This window comes from Artibeus jamaicensis, unplaced genomic scaffold (genome assembly GCF_021234435.1).
Source record: "Artibeus jamaicensis isolate MK-2021 breed Jamaican fruit bat unplaced genomic scaffold, CSHL_Jam_final contig_548, whole genome shotgun sequence".
Lineage (NCBI taxonomy): Eukaryota > Metazoa > Chordata > Mammalia > Chiroptera > Phyllostomidae > Artibeus > Artibeus jamaicensis.
The window spans coordinates 1380660-1399050 of record NW_026521883.1 but is presented as its reverse complement, the minus strand read 5'-3'; the positions used below and the strand labels follow the sequence as shown (position 1 = coordinate 1399050).

The following is an 18391-nucleotide window of genomic DNA, read 5'->3' as shown; positions in this document are numbered from 1 at the left end:
AGGCACAGCAGAGCAGCGGTCATCTCTACGTGTTTACTGAGTTTAGGACTCAACTTTTGACAAACAAAACAACCGTAGTCTTCATTACACAATGATTGTGCTCTGAATCTGCTGATGAAAAATGACAAAGAGTGGTATAAATTTAGCAACATTAAATTTATCTTTTATTAATTCTAACAGCCTTTGCATACATATAAAAACCATTGTAGCACAGTATTTTATCTGCTAAGGAGGCTGGGTGCACATAAGGGTTCTCAGCTCTTCTATAACCCAGGGGCCCACAGCCCACAACCTGGGAATTCCTGGATTATGTCGTCTTTCAGGGGCTTCCAGTTCTAAAATGGTATGAATCTATGCTCATAACAATTATTTTTTAAAGATTTTATTTTTACTTATTTTTTAGAAAGAAAGGAGGGGAGGAGAAAGAGAGGGAGAGAAGCATCGATGTTCAGGAGACACAGAGATTGGTTGCTTTACACACACCCCCAACCTGGCCCGCAACCCAGGCATGTGCTCTGACTGGGGATCGAAATGGCAGCTTTTCGGTTGTCAGGCCAGCACTCAATCCTCCGAGCCATACCAACCAGGGCTCATAATAATAATTTTTAAAGCATAAGTTGCATTCAGTGTATGAATTTAAAGAGAGCAGAAAAATATGTAATGTGTCTTTAAAAGACCTCCTTTACAGTTTGTTAGGATAGAGTTTGGTGTGAGACTCAAGCTTCAGTTATCTGCTGTCTTTGCTTTGGGGACCGCTGCCCTCCTTGACAGTGAGGTACAGCACTTAGCCCAATGCTGAGCCACAGAGAGTGGGGCCACTTTCCCAGGCCTTCCTCTTTCTACCAACCCTGGTCTTTGTCATCTTAGAAGGCAGAAAAAAGCAGTCCTGCCTAATTTTCTTAAAAGAGCACTAAATACCCTAAAAAGCTGTTTCCTAAATCTTATTTCACTAATTACAAATTGAGACAGAAGTCAAAGTTGGTCAGAGAAAATGGGAAAGAAATAGATTTCCAGGCTCTCAAGAAAATACTTAACAGAACCCAGAACCAGGTATCGGATTTTCCCCAGAAAAGGCTTTGAAAGGAATCACACTAAACATGCTTGAAGATAAAAGAGAGATCATCAGGTCTGATGAGGGTGGAGAAGTCAGTCGGCCCCGATGGCAGGGCAGACTTCACTGCCAGATTATAGACCCTGTATACTCACGTCGCACTTCATTTTTAGCTGCTTTTCCATATTTAAGTTAGACTTATTCATTGGTTATTATTTACTTTTGGTTCACTTGAATTTATAAGTGTCCCCAAAATGACAATATTCTGCTGACATATATACATGTACATGCATACGCATACATACACATGTATGTACCTAAAATTTCTTATAGAGATTTCTAAAAATATGAGGAATATTGAATCTATACTGTGCATGATATGAAGTTTTAGCTTCAGTTTTTCCAGAGCAAAAGAGGCACGACTTTGCGTCCCTGAGTGACATTTAGAATGGTTTTCGATCTGATGGATCCGCCCTAAACTACGCCCTTCGCTCTCACAGTTACAGGGTCACGAATGCAATGCGCATGTGCACCTCGGTTCTACTGGAACTTGCTGATTGCTAGTCTACACTGAGATTTTTTTTTTCAAGTGGACTTAATTCTGCTTGTTAGACTGTGACTCTGGGGCTGCTTAAATCAGAACGAGGCAGTGCCACTGTCCGCTGCAGTGCAGTCCAGACGCGGGAACATTCAAAAGGTCTGCCCCCAGCTGGAGTCGTTCTGGGGCAGCCGACGTAGCGCCGAAAAGCTGCTCAGAGGGTCTCTTCCCCCTCTCTCCCTCCTTCTCACAGGACAGGGAATTTGTTTATTTATTTTTGCCTGAATATCAGTTCGCCCTCTATTGTCACCACTTCGGATGAGTTTTCTCGGTTAGAAAACAATAAATGCGGAGCAGTGAGGAAACCCTTGGGCCCGTGCACTGGCCACCTCGGTAGTCCCACAGGGCCGTGGCCTGCTGCCTTGCAATCTCACTGCTGTGGGCATTCAGTGCTCCCTCCGCCACTTTGTCTACTTTATGCCAAACAAAGTACTCCAGCACACAAAGCAACATTGAAATTGGCTTCAAGGGCACTGTCACCTCTAGCTGAAGATTTGTCTTCACCCCAAAGAGGGCCTGTTGGCTGGTCGCCCTTTCACCTGCTTTCATTTCCTTCCCACGGGGAGACAAACCTGGATTGTCTCGGGGCCTCGGTTCTCTTTAAAGAAATCAGGCGTTTGCCCAGCGTGATGCTCTGATCTAGGTGTGGGGTCCAGCCTGGCTCCAACCCCATGGCCCCCTCTGAAGATCACAAGTTTGGTGTGAGACAGTTTCCTTGGTTGCTGTGGGAGGCTGATGCTGAGGGGACATTGCTGAGTTTGGTGCCAGCTATGGGGATGTTTATGATTTAGGCAGAGAGGGGGCCCTTTAGTAGAAAGTCACTGGGAAAAGGCCTTGGCACCTGAGGTACAACTGATTTTTTATTAGATGCAGAGGCCAAGTTCATAGCATATCCCCTGTGACTTCTGTCAAACTCAGGAATGTACGAGGAAATGGGTATAGATTTCAATGACTAAATGCCTATACATCCTGTTAAATTGGGCAAACATTTAGTCCCATTCTAAGAAGCCAGTGGGTTCCTCGGATATTCACAGCTTCCCCTAGGAAGTCCATCAATTGGCAGCGGCAGGGGTTGGCAGAGCAAGGACCTTAAGAAAACTTTAGATGGAAAGAAGCAAATTGGCCCCATCCAGTAACAGCATTCAGTTACTATGTACACATGGTATTGTTCATAGCATCCAAAGGACCTTAGCAGTGTTACCACCTAGGGCTATGGATTCAGTTATCACTTCTAACCAGCCCAGTGCAAAGGGTTCCACCAGCTCCCAGCTGCGTCTCTCTCTCTCTCTCTCTCTCTCTCTCTCTCTCTCTCTCGTCAGCAAGGCCCATTGCTGTGGCTTCGGGCTCACTCCAGTCCTGGCCATGAAGGGGAACCCCCATGCCCAGTTGGGCCACACCTGGCTGGGGCACACCTGGCTGGCACCATTCAGAGCCTTCACCAGATATTCTGAAATGGCTGCAGAAGGAGCAGAAAGCAAAGGCGTCTAAGCTGAAATGTTCCAGCACTTGGGCAGCCCTAACAAAGTCCACCCAAGTTTATATAAATACTTAGACAGGCATGAAATGGATTTTCTGGATGTCTGGCTTTTCTTCCTATTGGCTTCTCTCTTCATTTTTGCTGCTGCTTCCTTTTTATTTATTTTTTTCTTTTCCTGCTTTTTCTTCCCCTTTTCTCTTGCTAATTCTGATCCAACCAAGTAGCAATGCATTTTCCAGGGAGCCTTTTAAAATTGTTTCTTCCTGACTTTGTTTAGTGGAAATACAAGCTGTTTCAGCCTGTTGGGATCAAAAAAATTTTTAATGTTCCCTTTGCATATTTTTAAGTTAGATGATAAGTCCTTGCTTTTGATAGATTCTGCCCAAATTAGGAATTTTTCAGATTACAAATATTAAATTTAGCATCTCCTTTTCCCTTCCCCCCTCTTTTTTCTCTTTTTTTTGGGGGGGGGGGTTAATAAAGAAGTTTCTAGATCTTCTGCTCATGCCCCTTTCGTACACAAGGCTGCCCTTCTGGCCACACGAACCAAATGGAAATATTGACAATAGGGTTGTGAGCCCATTGCTCTGAGGGCCTGGTTAATGTCGCTGGTCACGAGCAGCCAGCCCACACCGTTACTGCCCTGAACACACTTTCTGACAACACCCAGGCTTTTTTGGCTCTGGTGTTCATCTTTTTAAGTGGGGTGAGGTAACCTGCTACCCAGGCCTGTATGTGGGGGTACTGCCCCACCAGAAATGCAGTTTAACAGAAAGCAGAACTTCCTATGCAGGGACGTCAGATTTGCTTCCCCCAAACCACAGAAAGATTCACACCAGCAGAGACGCGCTCATCCGGACTTGGGTGAGCAAACACCTCGCTGGAGCGGGCAGAGCCTGAGGTGGAACTTACTGGCTTCCCTGAAAAATGTTTAAAAACGCATGTGGCTCAAGTCCATGTTACTCCTGCAGCAGTCAAAACAAACTGGACCTGTCAGGGGCCCGTGTGGAGAGAATGTTATGAATAGACGTCCTTTGTAAAGTTGTCACTTTACACACCCAGAAAAACCAACCGAGGGCACCGTCGGCTCCCTCGGCGTTGATTTTTGTGAAATCCCTCCCTTGAATGACCTCAATTTAATTTGGCCAGTTATGTGAGTTTTGTTGCTTTTTTCCTAGTTTTCTGGAAAAGAAATTAAAAGAGGGGGCCATGCAGATGTTGCCCACTGTGCAGAGGGCTGAACATGCTGCTGAAAACCATTCCCAGCTTACCCGAGCCCCCCACCGGCTTCTGAATGAAAGCCTTGTTACCTGGCAGTGTTTTCAATATAAAGTTTGGCATTGACCTGTGGAGCCATGGGGAAGAATCGACCCTTTCACGCGCAGCTGCCCATGTTCCAGTCCCTGGGATCCATGTTAGAATTGGGGCCCTTGCTGAGCCTGCACCCCCTTCAGAGGTGACAGTCCCCTCAATCTTGGTTGGAAGGACTAGTCCACCTTCTTCCAGGTCAGTCCAGAAAAGGTCCCTTCTGGTCGGGAAGTCCACCCTGACGACATGGGTAATGTCAGCTTTTGTGCATTTGAAAAAATTGTCCAACACTTTTTTTTTTCATCCTTAGCAGATGACCGGCCACTTTGCCAGGCTGTCGAGTCTCCTGATTAATGAGCCTGCTGCTGCGAATCCTGATTTCTAGCATTAGGACTAAAACCAGCTCCCCGTGCACAAAGGCTAGGGTCACATATGTGGGCGCTATAGCGCCCAAGGTGTAGCCTCCTTGGAGAAACCCAACCCACCAAGAGGTCCGGACAGGATCCTTTTAATCCAGCCCAATGGGAAGGGCCAGGCTGGGCCCGTAGGCACGCTCTGTGACCACTGATGGCGTTGCGAGACAGCTAGAGGATCTCTCAGGGGTATTGTGGGTCCTTCTGTGGCCCAGGCTAAAGGGGGGGGAATAACCTATTTCATTTTATTTTTTTTTTCCAGTTCTCTCAGGCCAGGCACACCACAGCCCTTTGAAACGATCTGTGTCCCTTACCCCACCCATGAATGTGCCAAACCAGCCTCTAGGACATGGATGGATGTCTCATGAGGACTTGCGAGCTAGAGGACCCCAGTGCCTCCCATCCGATCATGCCCCCCTGTCTCCACAAAGCAGTGTAGCCTCTTCAGGAAGTGGTGGGAGTGAACACTTAGAAGATCAGACCACTGCTCGTAACACATTCCAAGAAGAAGGTAGTGGTATGAAAGGTGAGTGACTGGATGAGCAACCACTGGGAAACAGAGCCCCTCCCTTTGTTTGGAGTCAGAAGGGTAAAAAGAGAAGGAGTCAGCAAGAGAGAAGGAGCCCACCTCCGGCCCCAGGCCCGCACACTGGACCAATATCCATTGCGGAGCTCCTGGGCTGACCCTGGAGGAAAGGGCTCGGGGTTCCCCTTCAGGGCTTCTTGCCAAACCCTGGGAAGCGAGAACCAGAGCAAGAGAGGTCAACGCCCTGTTTAATTAATTTATTTTTTTAATGCAGTGACTTGAGACAGTCAAATGAGTCACAGCCAACACTGATAGGATCTACTGTTCGCACGTACGTTCCTCCATCTGCCCTGTTTGTAAAGGTGCTGAGCCCCTGAGGCCTTCTACCTCATCGGCCATGTGCTGCTGTGGCTGGGGAACCGTCAATAATTTAGCAAAACAAACCACAGGATCTTTTTTTTAAACCTTTCTTAATGCAGAACTGTAGTAGTGCTTCCTCTCTCTCTCCCTTTTCCTTTGATATCCAAAGAAACCTTTCAACCCTTTTCCCTGCATCTGTTGAAGGGATATGAAAATACCACTGGGAATATCTGACAGTGTTTTAAGCCTGATAACAGGTTTGCATACAGATGATAAAGGCTCTTTGTGCCGCATAAATAAATGTTCCTACATTGCCCTGTAAATCTACCCTGTTCTAAAGATACTCATCAGGAGATAGAGATTTCCAAATTGCCCTTGATAGATTCAAAGAGGATTCGTGTGTTCTGTATTTTTAGATGCCAGTTATTCAAGGGCTGGGAAGTCCTTAGGGAAAGATGCTCATCAGAGACACGCTAATACCAATTTAAGAGGAGAAACAATAACTAGTCACGTGTCCGGGGCTCTGGGGCTGGGGGAGGCTCCGACGGTACCCTCTTTGCATTAACAGTCCCGAGGTTCTGCTGTTTCTGTTCTTTCCCTTGAAAGGGGTCAGTGTTTACATGGGAGGCCCTGTACCGAGTCCCCTCCCTGCCATGGAAGCCTGGCACAGAGGGACACCCACACTTCCCAGGAAGGTGCCGACTGTAAGCACACCAGGCTGAAAATGGAGTGAGGCTGATGTGAAGACACTCCCCACGCAGGCCTTGCCCGTCCCTCCCAAGCTGCTCAGGCCTGTGTCCTCCCTGTCCCACCCCCCCCCCCACTGACCCCCAGGGTCCTGTGCTGGGTGCCCAGAGCAAGTGGGATGTGTCCTGATGATTTCCCCTGGTGACACCAATGGGTCTTTAAAGGTGTTTGCAGCTAGCAAAAACAATGGCTCATTTTGCCATGAAGGGGATGTGTGTCTTCTTTCTCTCCCAGTTTTCGGGGAAATGTGTCATAATTTTGGAGACTTAGCAAAACCCATTTCTGAGTTCATGCAACATGGTTATGTGCTCAAGCAGCTGAGCCCCAGGTGATGGGTAGCAGGCGAGGCCCAGCCATGCTTTAGGTAAGCCCGCAGGGCGTCTGCCCCTGGGCGTGGAAGTACCTGAGGGACCAAGGGAGGCAGAGTCAGCCACTGCTCCTGGCTGGCTTCTTTCCAGGTGAAGCAGGCTGTCTGGGTGGCATGCTTCCAGGAAATTGTATGTGTGGTCCTATTGGTAACTCTGGGAAGGAGACCTTGGCCTTTGTACTGAAGGGTAAGAAGGTCCAGCGAGAAGGCAGTTCGCCAGGATACAGACCTCTCCCAGGGAGGAATGTTTGTTCCGCTGCTCTGGTCATGGGAGGTTTGTTTTCTTCCTTTCACTTCCCCTTTTTTCTGTGTTTCTTTCTTTGTTCTTTTTTTTTTTTTTTTTGAAGCCTTATGCACACCTTAGACATTCTCTCAAAGTAGGCAAATGTGTGTTTGCAGCATTTTGGTGTTTTGAGGTGACAAATGAGTAGAGAGCACATTTTTTTAAGGAGAAATAAAAGAAAAATTGAGTGAATGTCCTATCCCTCCTTTAAAATAAAAGCCAAAATATTCCAGTATTCGAGGAATGTCCTGTATACTGGATGAGCTTCTTTGATTCCTTCCTTTGGAATTGATGAGAATTGTCTCCTCAGAGCTTCTTCCGTTAGAAAATGACGCAGACGAGATCTTATATCCACAACTTTCTTTATTGGCCTGAGGGGTGCGTCCAGAAAATGGGCAATTTGCTGACTAAATGACTCTCTTCTATGTGTGTCCACCTCCTGCTGACCCACTGAACCGTTCTTCTCCTGAAGAATTAATTGGACTTGGATTTAAAGTATAAAACCTTTAGCCAATGAAAGGGCAAAACATTGGAAGGAAGGAATGAGAGAGACGATGAAGGATGCTGTTTGTCGGAGAAGTACACTTTCAGCTCAGCCGATGGCCACACAGCGGAAATGTCCACACCCGGACATGGCAGCATTTCAGAGTCAGGGGCCAGAGTCAGGGACACCGGGGAGCCCCTCCCCCAGCGCTGCCTTGAGGTCTTTGTCTTCATGGGGAGGCCACCGCTCAGAGAGCGCCCCAGGAGAGTGCCAGAGAAGCAGCCTTAGCAAGCCTGTCCCAGGAGTGTGTCATTTGGGTCCCCTGTCCAAGAGCAGATGCTGGTTTAAATTTCCAAATTAATTCATACTTTCTGAGAAATGAAATATGAAATCCAGTGAAGTGCTTTTAAAAAGAGCCAGCACGGCCTCTCGGATCCGCATCTCTTTCTTTCTCGTGACCAGGCCCTTTGGCAGGAGTGTCGGCCCTTTTATGCAATGTGCTGGTCCACCTCGGGACGCCATCATCTGCTGTTCTTCTGGCTTATAAACAGCCTGTTCACGAGAACAACAAGGAATCCATAGTGGAATCTGGAGCTGTTCCAAATCTCCAGGGGATGCATGTCAGCCCTCACCCCACACCTTGGGAAAAGAATAAAAAGTCACCGTAATTGAGTTTAATTTAGTGTGAATTCATCGTTCTTGCCAACAGTCGTGCGTACCTTGCTAAAACACTATGTTCATCCATTTCTTCCTTTTCATCCAGACAGAGTAGCTAGATTTGGCAATGAATTGTCCCTCAGGAATGTGCCTCTCGGGTCAAAAGTGTGAAATAAAGCTCACGGCCCAGCATTCTTGCTCTTTTTATTTTCTCACAAACATCGATCTTGGCCTTTTTTTTTGTCTCCGTGTCAGCACTCCCTGCTGGGCACTCTCACTGAGTTCTCGCCCAAGTAGACCAACTCTGCTCTCAGAGGGTCAGCATCATCTGCCTGCTTTGATTTGGTTTTCCTTTTATAGTAAATACCCATCCTGAAGGTTTAAGCCAGCTCCGAAGCACGGATTGGCTGGCCCTTGGGGCAGGGACCTCAGACGAGTATCCCAGGCCATGGGAAGAGTGGGGTCAGCTACCCAACTAGAAATTAAGGGACAGAAGTGAGGTTCTGAATGGGAATATGGAAGTTTCCCCCTTTAACATTCCCTGGGGGCGGGGGGGGTGTTGCTACTGCTTATACATGTTTGGACTAAATATGCTGGTTGTGGTTTCTAAGTTCAGTTGTCCTTGTTCTTTGCAACAGCTTCACTGTGAGTTTCCCAGGGGAACGATTCCAGACTCTGGGTCTGTACTCAGTCGTAGTGTCCGCCTTTCCCTCAGCATCGCATGAGTAGGACCTTCTCTCTTACCTTTTCTCTTGCACACAGCGGCCAAGAGGGGCACATAAAGACATTTCCATAATTCCCTAGAGAGAAGAGAAAATATGAAAGAGAAGTCCGTTGGTAGAATAAACACTTTCTCCCTTGTATTGACATCGTGTCCTCAGAAATGTAGAAACCTAACAACTAACGACTTATGCAAAGGCCAGAGCGGTTGCTGGGTTATGTGGCCATGTTATATGGGAATAGAGAGAAGGGAAGAAAGACTGATTAACCGGTTTCATCCTTGTCCTCATTCAAGTCAGTTGACCTTTTTGAGCACCTGATGGGAGAGGCTTTGGACTAGCTGTTGGGGAGACGGAGGTGAGATTGTTCCTGCCGCAGTAGACTCACTGTCACTTGAGAAACAAACAGGTACCCGATGCAGGTGCACAGCTGTGAAAATGTCCTGTCTTGGAGACTTGCTCTGGGTCTGAGCTGGCACCATAGTGGGCCCGAAATCAAGTGGAAGGAAGTCAAGAAATGTTCCCAAAGGAAGAGTGGCCTGGAGCTGAGTCCCAGAGCATGATTACAGGTCAGGAAAATGGAGAAGAGGAGGGGAGGACATTCTACGCTGAGGGAACAGCAAGTGTGGGAGCATGAGACAGTGTGGCTACGTAGGTCCTGTGGCTTGAACATTAAGGACACATGGGAAAGGGGTCTGGAGGGGGGAAGCCAGATGCAAGGCTTCATGAAAGATTTTGGCTTGTGTGTCCTGAGGTTGGTAGACGCTCTTGAAGGAATCTCAGCAGCAGAATGACCTGTTTGATTTGCACGCTGGAAATGGGACCCTAGCAGTGGTGTGGAGGATAAATCAAAGTGAGAAGGAGACAGGGGCTTCAGCTGGAGGCCAACTGAAAGGTGGAAAGTATGTCAGTAATTGAGGAGGAAAATGAAATCGGACCCAGGCAACTGGCAGTGGGAATGCAGACAATAGGAGTGTGTTCTCGGGATTTTGGCGAAGTTAATATACACTGATGGGCTGTAGGCAGTGGTAGAGTAGGGGGATCTTAAGGTGACACCCAGGTTTCTGTCTGGGACATTTGTGTAGCCTGTGGTATCATCTATAGCAAAGAGTATACAGGAAAAGAAAGAGATTGGGGGAACAGTGTGGGACATTCCAATGGAGGGGTGCCAGCCAGGACCACAGTGGACCATGTTCTTCGCTGGCCCAGCCTTTTTAAGAGCCTTAGCTTCTCTCCTTACTGGCCAGGTTTAAATGTTGTGCTAATCTGCAGTGAACTTAACATGGGAGGGCTTCATACCAGATTTCTAGCTAGAAATAAAGCCCACCGCTTTGAGCTCCAAAGAGTGAGACGATCTCTTCGCTGTTGTCAGTGTGTGAGGGGCAGAGATCGGGTTCTGTTTCTCTTGATTTGAGCTGCAGCCTCACCGTTACAAATTAACATTAACTGGGTGCACCTCGATGCGTGGTATTGCGTTAGCACAAAAGTATAGACGTAACTGAAACCATTCCATGTCTGATGCTTTTACCAGACATGATACAAGTACAAAAGGAACCTTTGGCTCCAGTAAGCGTGATGGAAACATAGCAATAAAGAGTGGAAGAGACCAGCGATGAAAATATGCTCAGTTTGCCTTTTCTAAGGAGTCTTTTTAGGTGAAACTTATGTAATCTTTTTTTCTCCATAGCGAAGGAAATATGTTGCCTGTTCTGAAATAGCCATTTTGGGGTTTGGGGTTGTTTCTCAGTTGTAGACCTTTGAACTTCTGCCTGTCCCAGAATGAGATTACGAAAATTATTGAGAAGTGTGATATTTTTTTAAGAAAAAAGGAAACCGTCGGGAGCTTTGGTGAGAAGGCTGCAAACGCATCCTTTCCGAGGGTCGTAAAGGGGAGTGACGGAGTGTGAGTGTCCTAGCGCCGTGTGCGGCCGGGACACTTTTCAGCAAGGCTGACATGGGAACAAGTTGCTGTTTTCTGAAGGTTGTCTTTCTGGGCACTGTTTTGAATTCATGTAACTTAGAAGCCAGGATTTAGTAAATTTGCTTTACTTTCTTTATTCTCAAATGCCAGCATATGACCTGCATGGATAGGTCCTGCTGGACTCAGATTTATGCTACCTCCTCTCAGATAGGCTGAGAGCCCTGATGTCTTTGAAAAGCAAATCCCCAAGATTCTCCCGAATTCTGAAGGTCCTGAGACTTTCAAGCAGCATCCCTTACCAGGTATGTGATGTGCTCTAAGGACCTTGCAGGTACGCAGAGGGCAGCTTTTTGACATGGAACCCACCCTCAGTTTAATGATGCAAAGCAGGCTGCATGTAGAATATCACTCACAATAGCTCATGGAAGCTGTGAGGAGAAATTCAGTCCCTCTCTCTGTGTCTAACCCCTGTAAGTGGGTATTTTACCCCCAAATAGGCCATCTCTGTGCCTTTCAAAACCCACACATGCTCCCTGTGAGCATGCAACCCCTCCTGGAGGCCACCAGGGACATGTCCCAAGGTCAAGGAGCATGCATACAGCTCCATAGGGACCAGAGAGGAACTGAATTATTTCCTATGCTCAGAGGCTGGGACAGAACTGGGCTCCTCATTCTGCTCCAGCCAAAACTAAAGAGTCTTCAGTAAACCTGATGGCGCTGCCAGACTTCTGCTCTTCATTTTAGGAAGGAATGTTGTCAACACTGAAGAGTTAGCCCCTTCTCACCCCTCAGCTTGGCTTCCCTCTTCTCTCCCTCAAACACCAAGGCTGCAGCAGTTGTATCTTGGACAAGAGCTGCCTGAGACCAGCCTGACTCTCTTGGCTAATGGCAGTTTCTCTGCCCTCTGCAGGTGCCAGGGCCACCACAGGTGAGGCTTCTTGTGGAAAACAGGGCTTTTCGTATTCCTCTCTTCCAGGGATGCCTTACTCCCTGCCCTGTACGTTGCTTCCCATATGGGCCTTTCAGCGATCGTGATCCCATCCTTGTCTCTTATGGGGCCTCCTTGTTGGTGGGGCAGGTGCTGTGTGGCCTGCTGACCTGGCTGGCCTTTGCGGCCATCCCCACAGCAGGCATGTGAGGGAGGCAGCCCGAGTTCTAACTGGAGCCCAGCTCCAAGCGAGCTGTTGCACGCACCACAAAGCCTGTATGTGGCTGACTCAGCTGAACTCAAAAAGGGAAATGGCAGTCAGCATAATTGGAAACCTTATCCCATTGGTAAACAGCAGCAGGTAAATACAGAGCACATAAAAGATGAGTGTAGCACTATTATCAAAAACAGCCAGGAGGAGATAAACCACTATGGACTGCAGAAAACTCCAGAAGGGGCTTCCTAAAGGATGGACACTGAGGTGTGGGGGCCCGGTGTCTGCACAAGGATGGCGGTGCAGGGGCTCTTCTCCCCACACCTGCCCCTAGAAGCCGGCCCTCCCAGGGCTCGCCCAGCTCCCCTCTACTTCCCGCTCTCTCCCTGAGTGATCTCCCCGACTTTCACGGCTGAAATAACCACCTTGTACTCCTGACCAGGAAAATGGTTCTCTGACGCAGACCTCTCCTCAGAGGTCCTGAGCAGGTGGTGTCTCCGTCTGGTGACCCAAGCACAGCGACACTCAGCCTCTGTAAAGTGGAACTCACCATCTCCTCTTCTCTCCCCAAACCTGCTGCTCCCCAGAATTGTCTGTCCCTGCTGCATTTTCTGTCTCCCCAAACCCGCATCTAAAGAGCCATCCTAATTAGGCTCTTTCTCTCTTACTCCCGGTCCTTCCCTGCTCTTCAAGAACGGCCAGCTTGCTTCCTTTCTTACTCCTGGGTCACCGCCCTCCCAAGCCATCTCCAAGGGCTTGCATTCATCTCCTGAGTCCACTCTCACCGTCCTCCATTCCAGCCCTCCCACGGACCGTCATCGTCCTTCTAACAGACTCGGACTGAGCCTCCACTGCTCAGATTCCAGAAGCTTCTCATCATCCACGAGATGAGGCCTACTCTCCTTTTTCGGCATTACAGATGCCAATCGTCTGACCCCCGGCTGTTCGCCCCACCGTGTGTCTCACCATGCTCTATCATTCACCCAAGCGTTTGCTTGACCCTGCATGATGCTCCCTTGTCTGTGTGCTTTGTTTATATACTGTTCCTGCTTCCTGCAGTGGCTTCCCCAGAAGGTCTGCCCAGTGACTCCAGTTTTGCTGCTACTGGGTAGCTACCCCTCGCTTTCCAAGCAAAGTTTCATGCCCTCCTAGAACTTTGAGTAGATTTAGTGCTTGTCCTGCAGTTATTATAATTTTTCTCCAGATTTAAAGCTCCTTGATTGCAAAGTTCTTTGATGACTTCACAGAGCCTGGCCCCCATACTAGGCATTCAGTAAATGTGGAGTGAGTAAATATCAAGATGCGCATACCTGGTAAGGAAGTTATTCAGCATATAGCAGAACATCTTTGCCTTTCACACTGCAGAAGAGAGTGACTTTCTAGTCTGGGATCTCCACCCAGTTATGTATCAGTTATGATACATAACTTTCAGTTATGTATCAGCTCCTCCAGGGAAACCCCCCTGCTTCTGCCCTGCTTGTCTGCGTCCACCAACCATAGCCACAGCTTTGCAGAATGAAAAGAAGGTCTGAGGTTATGTTAGGTGGTTCTCAGCTTTGCATCCAGCCGTGTGGCATCTGGACCTGATTTTTAGTTAGAATTCATTTCCAGCCAACATCTTACAGAATCTAGCATCCAAATCACTGGAGTTCCTGGCTTGGGAGGAGCCAAATAGGGAAGGTGCTCAGTTCTCTTGTTTGTTTCCCTTTTAACAGTGTTTTGTTTTCATCCTTGGCAAAGGAAGGTGCCTCGCCATCAGCCAGGGAGTGAAGGTTAGTAGGCTATGTTCTTGAGAACCCGGATTTTCTCCTCTTTGTTCATCACTTCACGTCGCAGGAAGGGAGAGCTCTTTAAGCACATGACACCGAATGAGGCGTGGAGATGCTTGCAGTCCAGGCAGAGCCAATGGGCACCTGCTTCAAAGACTACGGAGCCAAGAAGAGCTTACATTCCCCATGAACATATCCAGAAAGAACGCTTCAGGGAGGCCTAATTCTCCACGCTCTGGACTTGTGGAGGGACCCTTTCTAGGAACACAGTCCCAAGGACCTGCCTGTGGGCTAAATGAGTGAGGCAGGCTTTTCCTTCCCTCTCACCAGAGGAATTCTGGCTGTCACATACCATATTTTTTTGGACCATGAGACGCACCTAGATTTTAGAGGAAGAAAATAGGAAAAAATTTTTTTGAAGCAAAAAAATGTGGTAAAATATTTAGTAACATAAATAACATAGTATTTCACCAATGTAAATGTAAACAGAACTCAGCAGCAGCATTAACAACCATTATTCCTCCCAAATTTGGGGGGGGCAGTGCTTTAGGTCCAAAAAATATGGTACTTTTATAGAAAGGAACTAGCACTGATTGAACTGAGACTTGCCAAGTCAAGACTTACACCTGACTCTCCCTGACTCAAAACCCTACAGTGTCACCTTGGCTTATAAAGCACCCAGTTTGCAACATGATTTAGTAGCTTGTGTTTCTGTTTGTTTAATCATCAGTGGGTTTTGCATGATTAAGCTATAGGGCACCTGGTGAAAGTTTGGCCTGTGAGGTCGTTCCATACTGTTTTGTGATGCATGGTGGCCCAGTGTGGCACTGGGTCACCCAGAGTCCTCTGAATCATGATCACTGAGTTCTTTGAGCAGCGACTTGGGGCTTTTCAGTGATGTAAGTAGCAAACAAGAAACCTGGTGACAAAATGGCAACCTGTCATTGGCCTGAAAGCTGGAGCTGTGTTTGTCTGCTGGTCTGTCTGCAGAAGTATGAGAGCTGTTTTAACGGCAGCAAAAACGCGGTGGAGAATAAAGTCTGGTAAAGTAGCTGCAGGATATCGAAGGAGGGAAGGCAGCTTCTGGGCTGGCTTGTCCTGGACTCTCGATCCAGTCGCAGTTAGAGCCAAGGAGAATGTCGAGTTGGTACTGTGCGCCTGTCTCTTTGCGGTTGATGATGGGCCTGGAGGGACACCACTTGTTGCAGTAGAATGAAGGGTTCCAAGCACAGAATCAAGTATTTCTTGCCTGAGATCACTGAATCTGTCCTTAAAATGTCATTGGACCTCCAAGTCTGTTTCTCCAGAAATTCTCCATCTTTGGCCTTCACATCACCGCAGAGCACAGAGTAACCTCACCAGGCCACCCTCCCCTCCTATATCTTTGAGTTTCAGAAGACCAACCCACACCCACATTCCCCAAGCCCAGGTTCGGTTCACCTAAAGGGAGGCAGGGCCTGATTTCAGAGTAGCCAGGCCTCTCTTTACTCAACCCCCATTAACTGTTTTAAACACTGAAAAACATTAGAAGGTTTCCACTTATTTTGGAGTGTTTGTGGTCTCTGTCAGTGCCTCAGAATAAAGCATTTAGTGATAGACAGGATCTTGCAACCATCATGGCTAGGAATGGAGAATACTTGATAGAAAGCATGAATAACCTTGACCAAAGCTTCAGTGTTGCTGAGTACTTTGCAGTCTGTTTGTTTGAGAGTACTGTTTATTCAGCTCTCCTACTGATGGGCTGTTTGGTCCTCAGTCTGAAAAAAAAAGTTGATACAATGTAGGAAAAAGCTGGGGCTCAAGAGACCTGGTTCAAGTCCCCATTTCACCACGTACTCTGTGATCCAGAATTAATGACTCAATTTTGCCATCTGTAGGATGAGTCAGGGGCCGGGGGAAATGATTCTAGAGACTTCTCAATTTGTTTTGGTTATACTTAGTTATTAGCAAAGTAAGAATACTGTGGCTTTTCAATACAGTTACTGTTTAATTTTCCTAACTCTACAATCCCAACATTGGGGCTTATTTTGGGTGTGTTTTGGAATGCCCATTATCCTATGATCTAGCCAATTTTTGGACATTTCAAATCCTGATACAAATGTCATTGATGACATTAAAGGCGAATGTCAGAGACACATCCAGATGCATCCCATAGCTCGGAGAAATGGTCAGCAGACACGCGCACAGCAGAGGGGTGGTTTGGAGTCCAGGTGCCCCATTTCCATGAGAGCCTAGGAAGGAGTAAGATCAGGCTAAGAACGACAGCGACTCCACCCATGTCTGCGGGGGAGGGGCGTCTACAGCTGCCTGGTGAGCCCTTCACTGGAGAAGTGGCAGAAACAGCATGTGGAGCTCTGCACTGAACCTGGAAAGAAATTTTCTTGAGGACGAAGACTCCTCATGTGTAGTTTTAACATTCTGCATCACTTCTTTCCAAATCAGTAATGAAGTAGTCTAGGTAAAGCAGTGGTTCCTCAACGTTTTGGGGGGGTCATGAACCATTCTGGAAATCTAGCAGAACCTGTGGATGTTTCTCTGCCAGAAAACTACCTACTATATTCACCAATTGGGATATAATGTTAGGGGATCCCTATATTCCCCAAAGCCCATGGACCCCAAGTCCACAGCCCCCTGGTCTAACACGGAATAAAGGGAGCTCTACGGAGCTAGACCAAGAAGGTCAGGGGTAGATCCAGGCTTCAGAGCCCATAATTTGCTACCAAAATTAAACAAGTAGTAACGAAGTTTTTTTTTCTTTTTTCCCTCTGACCATTGCCCTCTTTTTCCGCCTCTGCTCCCTCTGTTGTCATCTCTTCTCGTGCCCTCTCAACTTCTCTCCCCACCTCCCGCACGTCCTGCACCCCAGATGTTCCGGCCTGGCTGAAGAGCCTCCGTCTGCACAAGTACGCCGCCCTGTTCTCCCAGATGACCTACGAGGAAATGATGGCCCTCACCGAGTGCCAGCTGGAGGCTCAGGTATGTGCCTCAGGGGCCCATCCCCTGAGAAGGGACCCCAGGTGGAACCTGAAGTTCCAGCCCAAGACAGACCTTGTTTGTACTCATACCTATACCCTTGTGGTAGCTCATCTCTGAGGACTTGCCAGGTGCTGACCAGCACTGCGTCCTGAGTAGGGCACAGTTCTTGCCTTCAGGGCGCAGTAGGAAATGGAAGACAGGCCGATGGTGGTGAAATGGGGTGGTATGAAGCAGGCATAACATAGGTGCACTCACAAAGTTCAAGGGTGCATGGGAGGAGTCAGTGGCATCTCCTAGAAGCAGAACATTGGACCAAGGCCTCACAGAAGCTGTATCACGTATTTACATTCCTTTCCTGCTCCTTCCCTCTGCCGAATGAGGGCTTGCTTGGGGAACGACAGAAGGACTGGTTGTCTATTGCCCAGTCTGGTTACAGATCAGCTAAGTTCTAGTGATTGCTGAGCAGAGGCACCAGGTCATGCCGTAAACCTTTCTCAACACTTGTACAAAAACATGTTCAGACTGGTCTTAGCTGAGATCAGAGTAAGTTGTACAATATTTTCCCCCCTCTAACCACCTCTGATACCACAGGACAGTTATTGAGATGGCATTAGCCCAGGTCTCAGATCTGATTTCCCTTCTGTGTACCGTAAAGGACAAAGCGCTTCCTTCCTTCCGAGGCACCTTGCCCCGAGGGTGGCTGCGAAAGGCCAGGAAGGTCCACAGAACCCCTGAAGCTATGCGTTGCTTCCTAGCATGCTGAGCTCGAGTGAGCACATCTGACTGATGTCTTTGTTGCCCTTGTTTAAAATGCTATTTGCATGTTTTAAATTGACCTCGTTTCCTTTGAGGAGTGATTTAGAAGAATTAATGGTCTGAACAGGCTAATAGTATTTCCCCTGCAGGAAAAGGATATTGTGCCATTGGGGCAGAGCTGGTCTGGACACACACCTCCAGCGGATCGCTGGGCTCCCAGGGCACACTCACCCTCAGCTGGCCTCTGCCCGCCGGGCTGAGCACTGGCCGCAGGACACCAGACAAAACCCGAGTCACCACACACTCTCAGAGAACGACACGCACTAACTTCGACGCCCTAACCCTTCTCCCACTGCCTGTTTCACCCCGACTGCTCCTCGGGGTCCCGGGCACTGATGGGAACCGATTCTGAGAGCACGTTCGTCTTTGAGTCGTAGTCGAGGGAAAAAATCTAAGTCATCAGTTGTTCGAGTTGAGAAAAAACAAGAAACAACTGACACCAAAGGGGCCATGCCAGAGGCTGGCACAGACTTCCCCGAGTAATCCATCCACATTAGCCCAGAGTCAAGGCCAAACAGAAATGTGCCCCCAGTGATTCATCTTGAGAGGCAGTTCAGGTTCACTCGATGGCTTAATTTTTCTAAGTAAAGGAGATACAGCTGATGTTCCCATCTTTTCCTTTTTTAAGAGGAATCTAATGAATAGTTGCAAGAAGTATGTATTAGAGACCTGTTTCAGAAAGGCCCTTCTGTTTGGAAATTTGTAGGACGTATAGTTAACAAGTGTTAAACTGAATCCTTAAGCTCATCATTGCTATACCATTAAGATAAAATCCAC

At 47.8% G+C, this 18391-nt stretch overlaps 1 protein-coding gene across 2 annotated transcripts in view; it reads left to right on the top strand.

Annotated features, from left to right (window-relative positions):
• SAMD4A (sterile alpha motif domain containing 4A) overlaps window positions 1–18391 on the top strand; it is a 202496-nt gene that overhangs the window by 146484 nt on the left and 37621 nt on the right. Inside the window, exons 4-5 of one of the 2 annotated variants that reach the window (XM_037155560.2) lie at window positions 5110–5373; window positions 16689–16798. In XM_037155560.2, coding sequence (XP_037011455.1) covers window positions 5110–5373; window positions 16689–16798 — 374 coding nt within the window. The remainder of the gene's footprint in view (window positions 1–5109; window positions 5374–16688; window positions 16799–18391) is intronic. The other variant, XM_037155563.2, reaches the window with a different exon arrangement.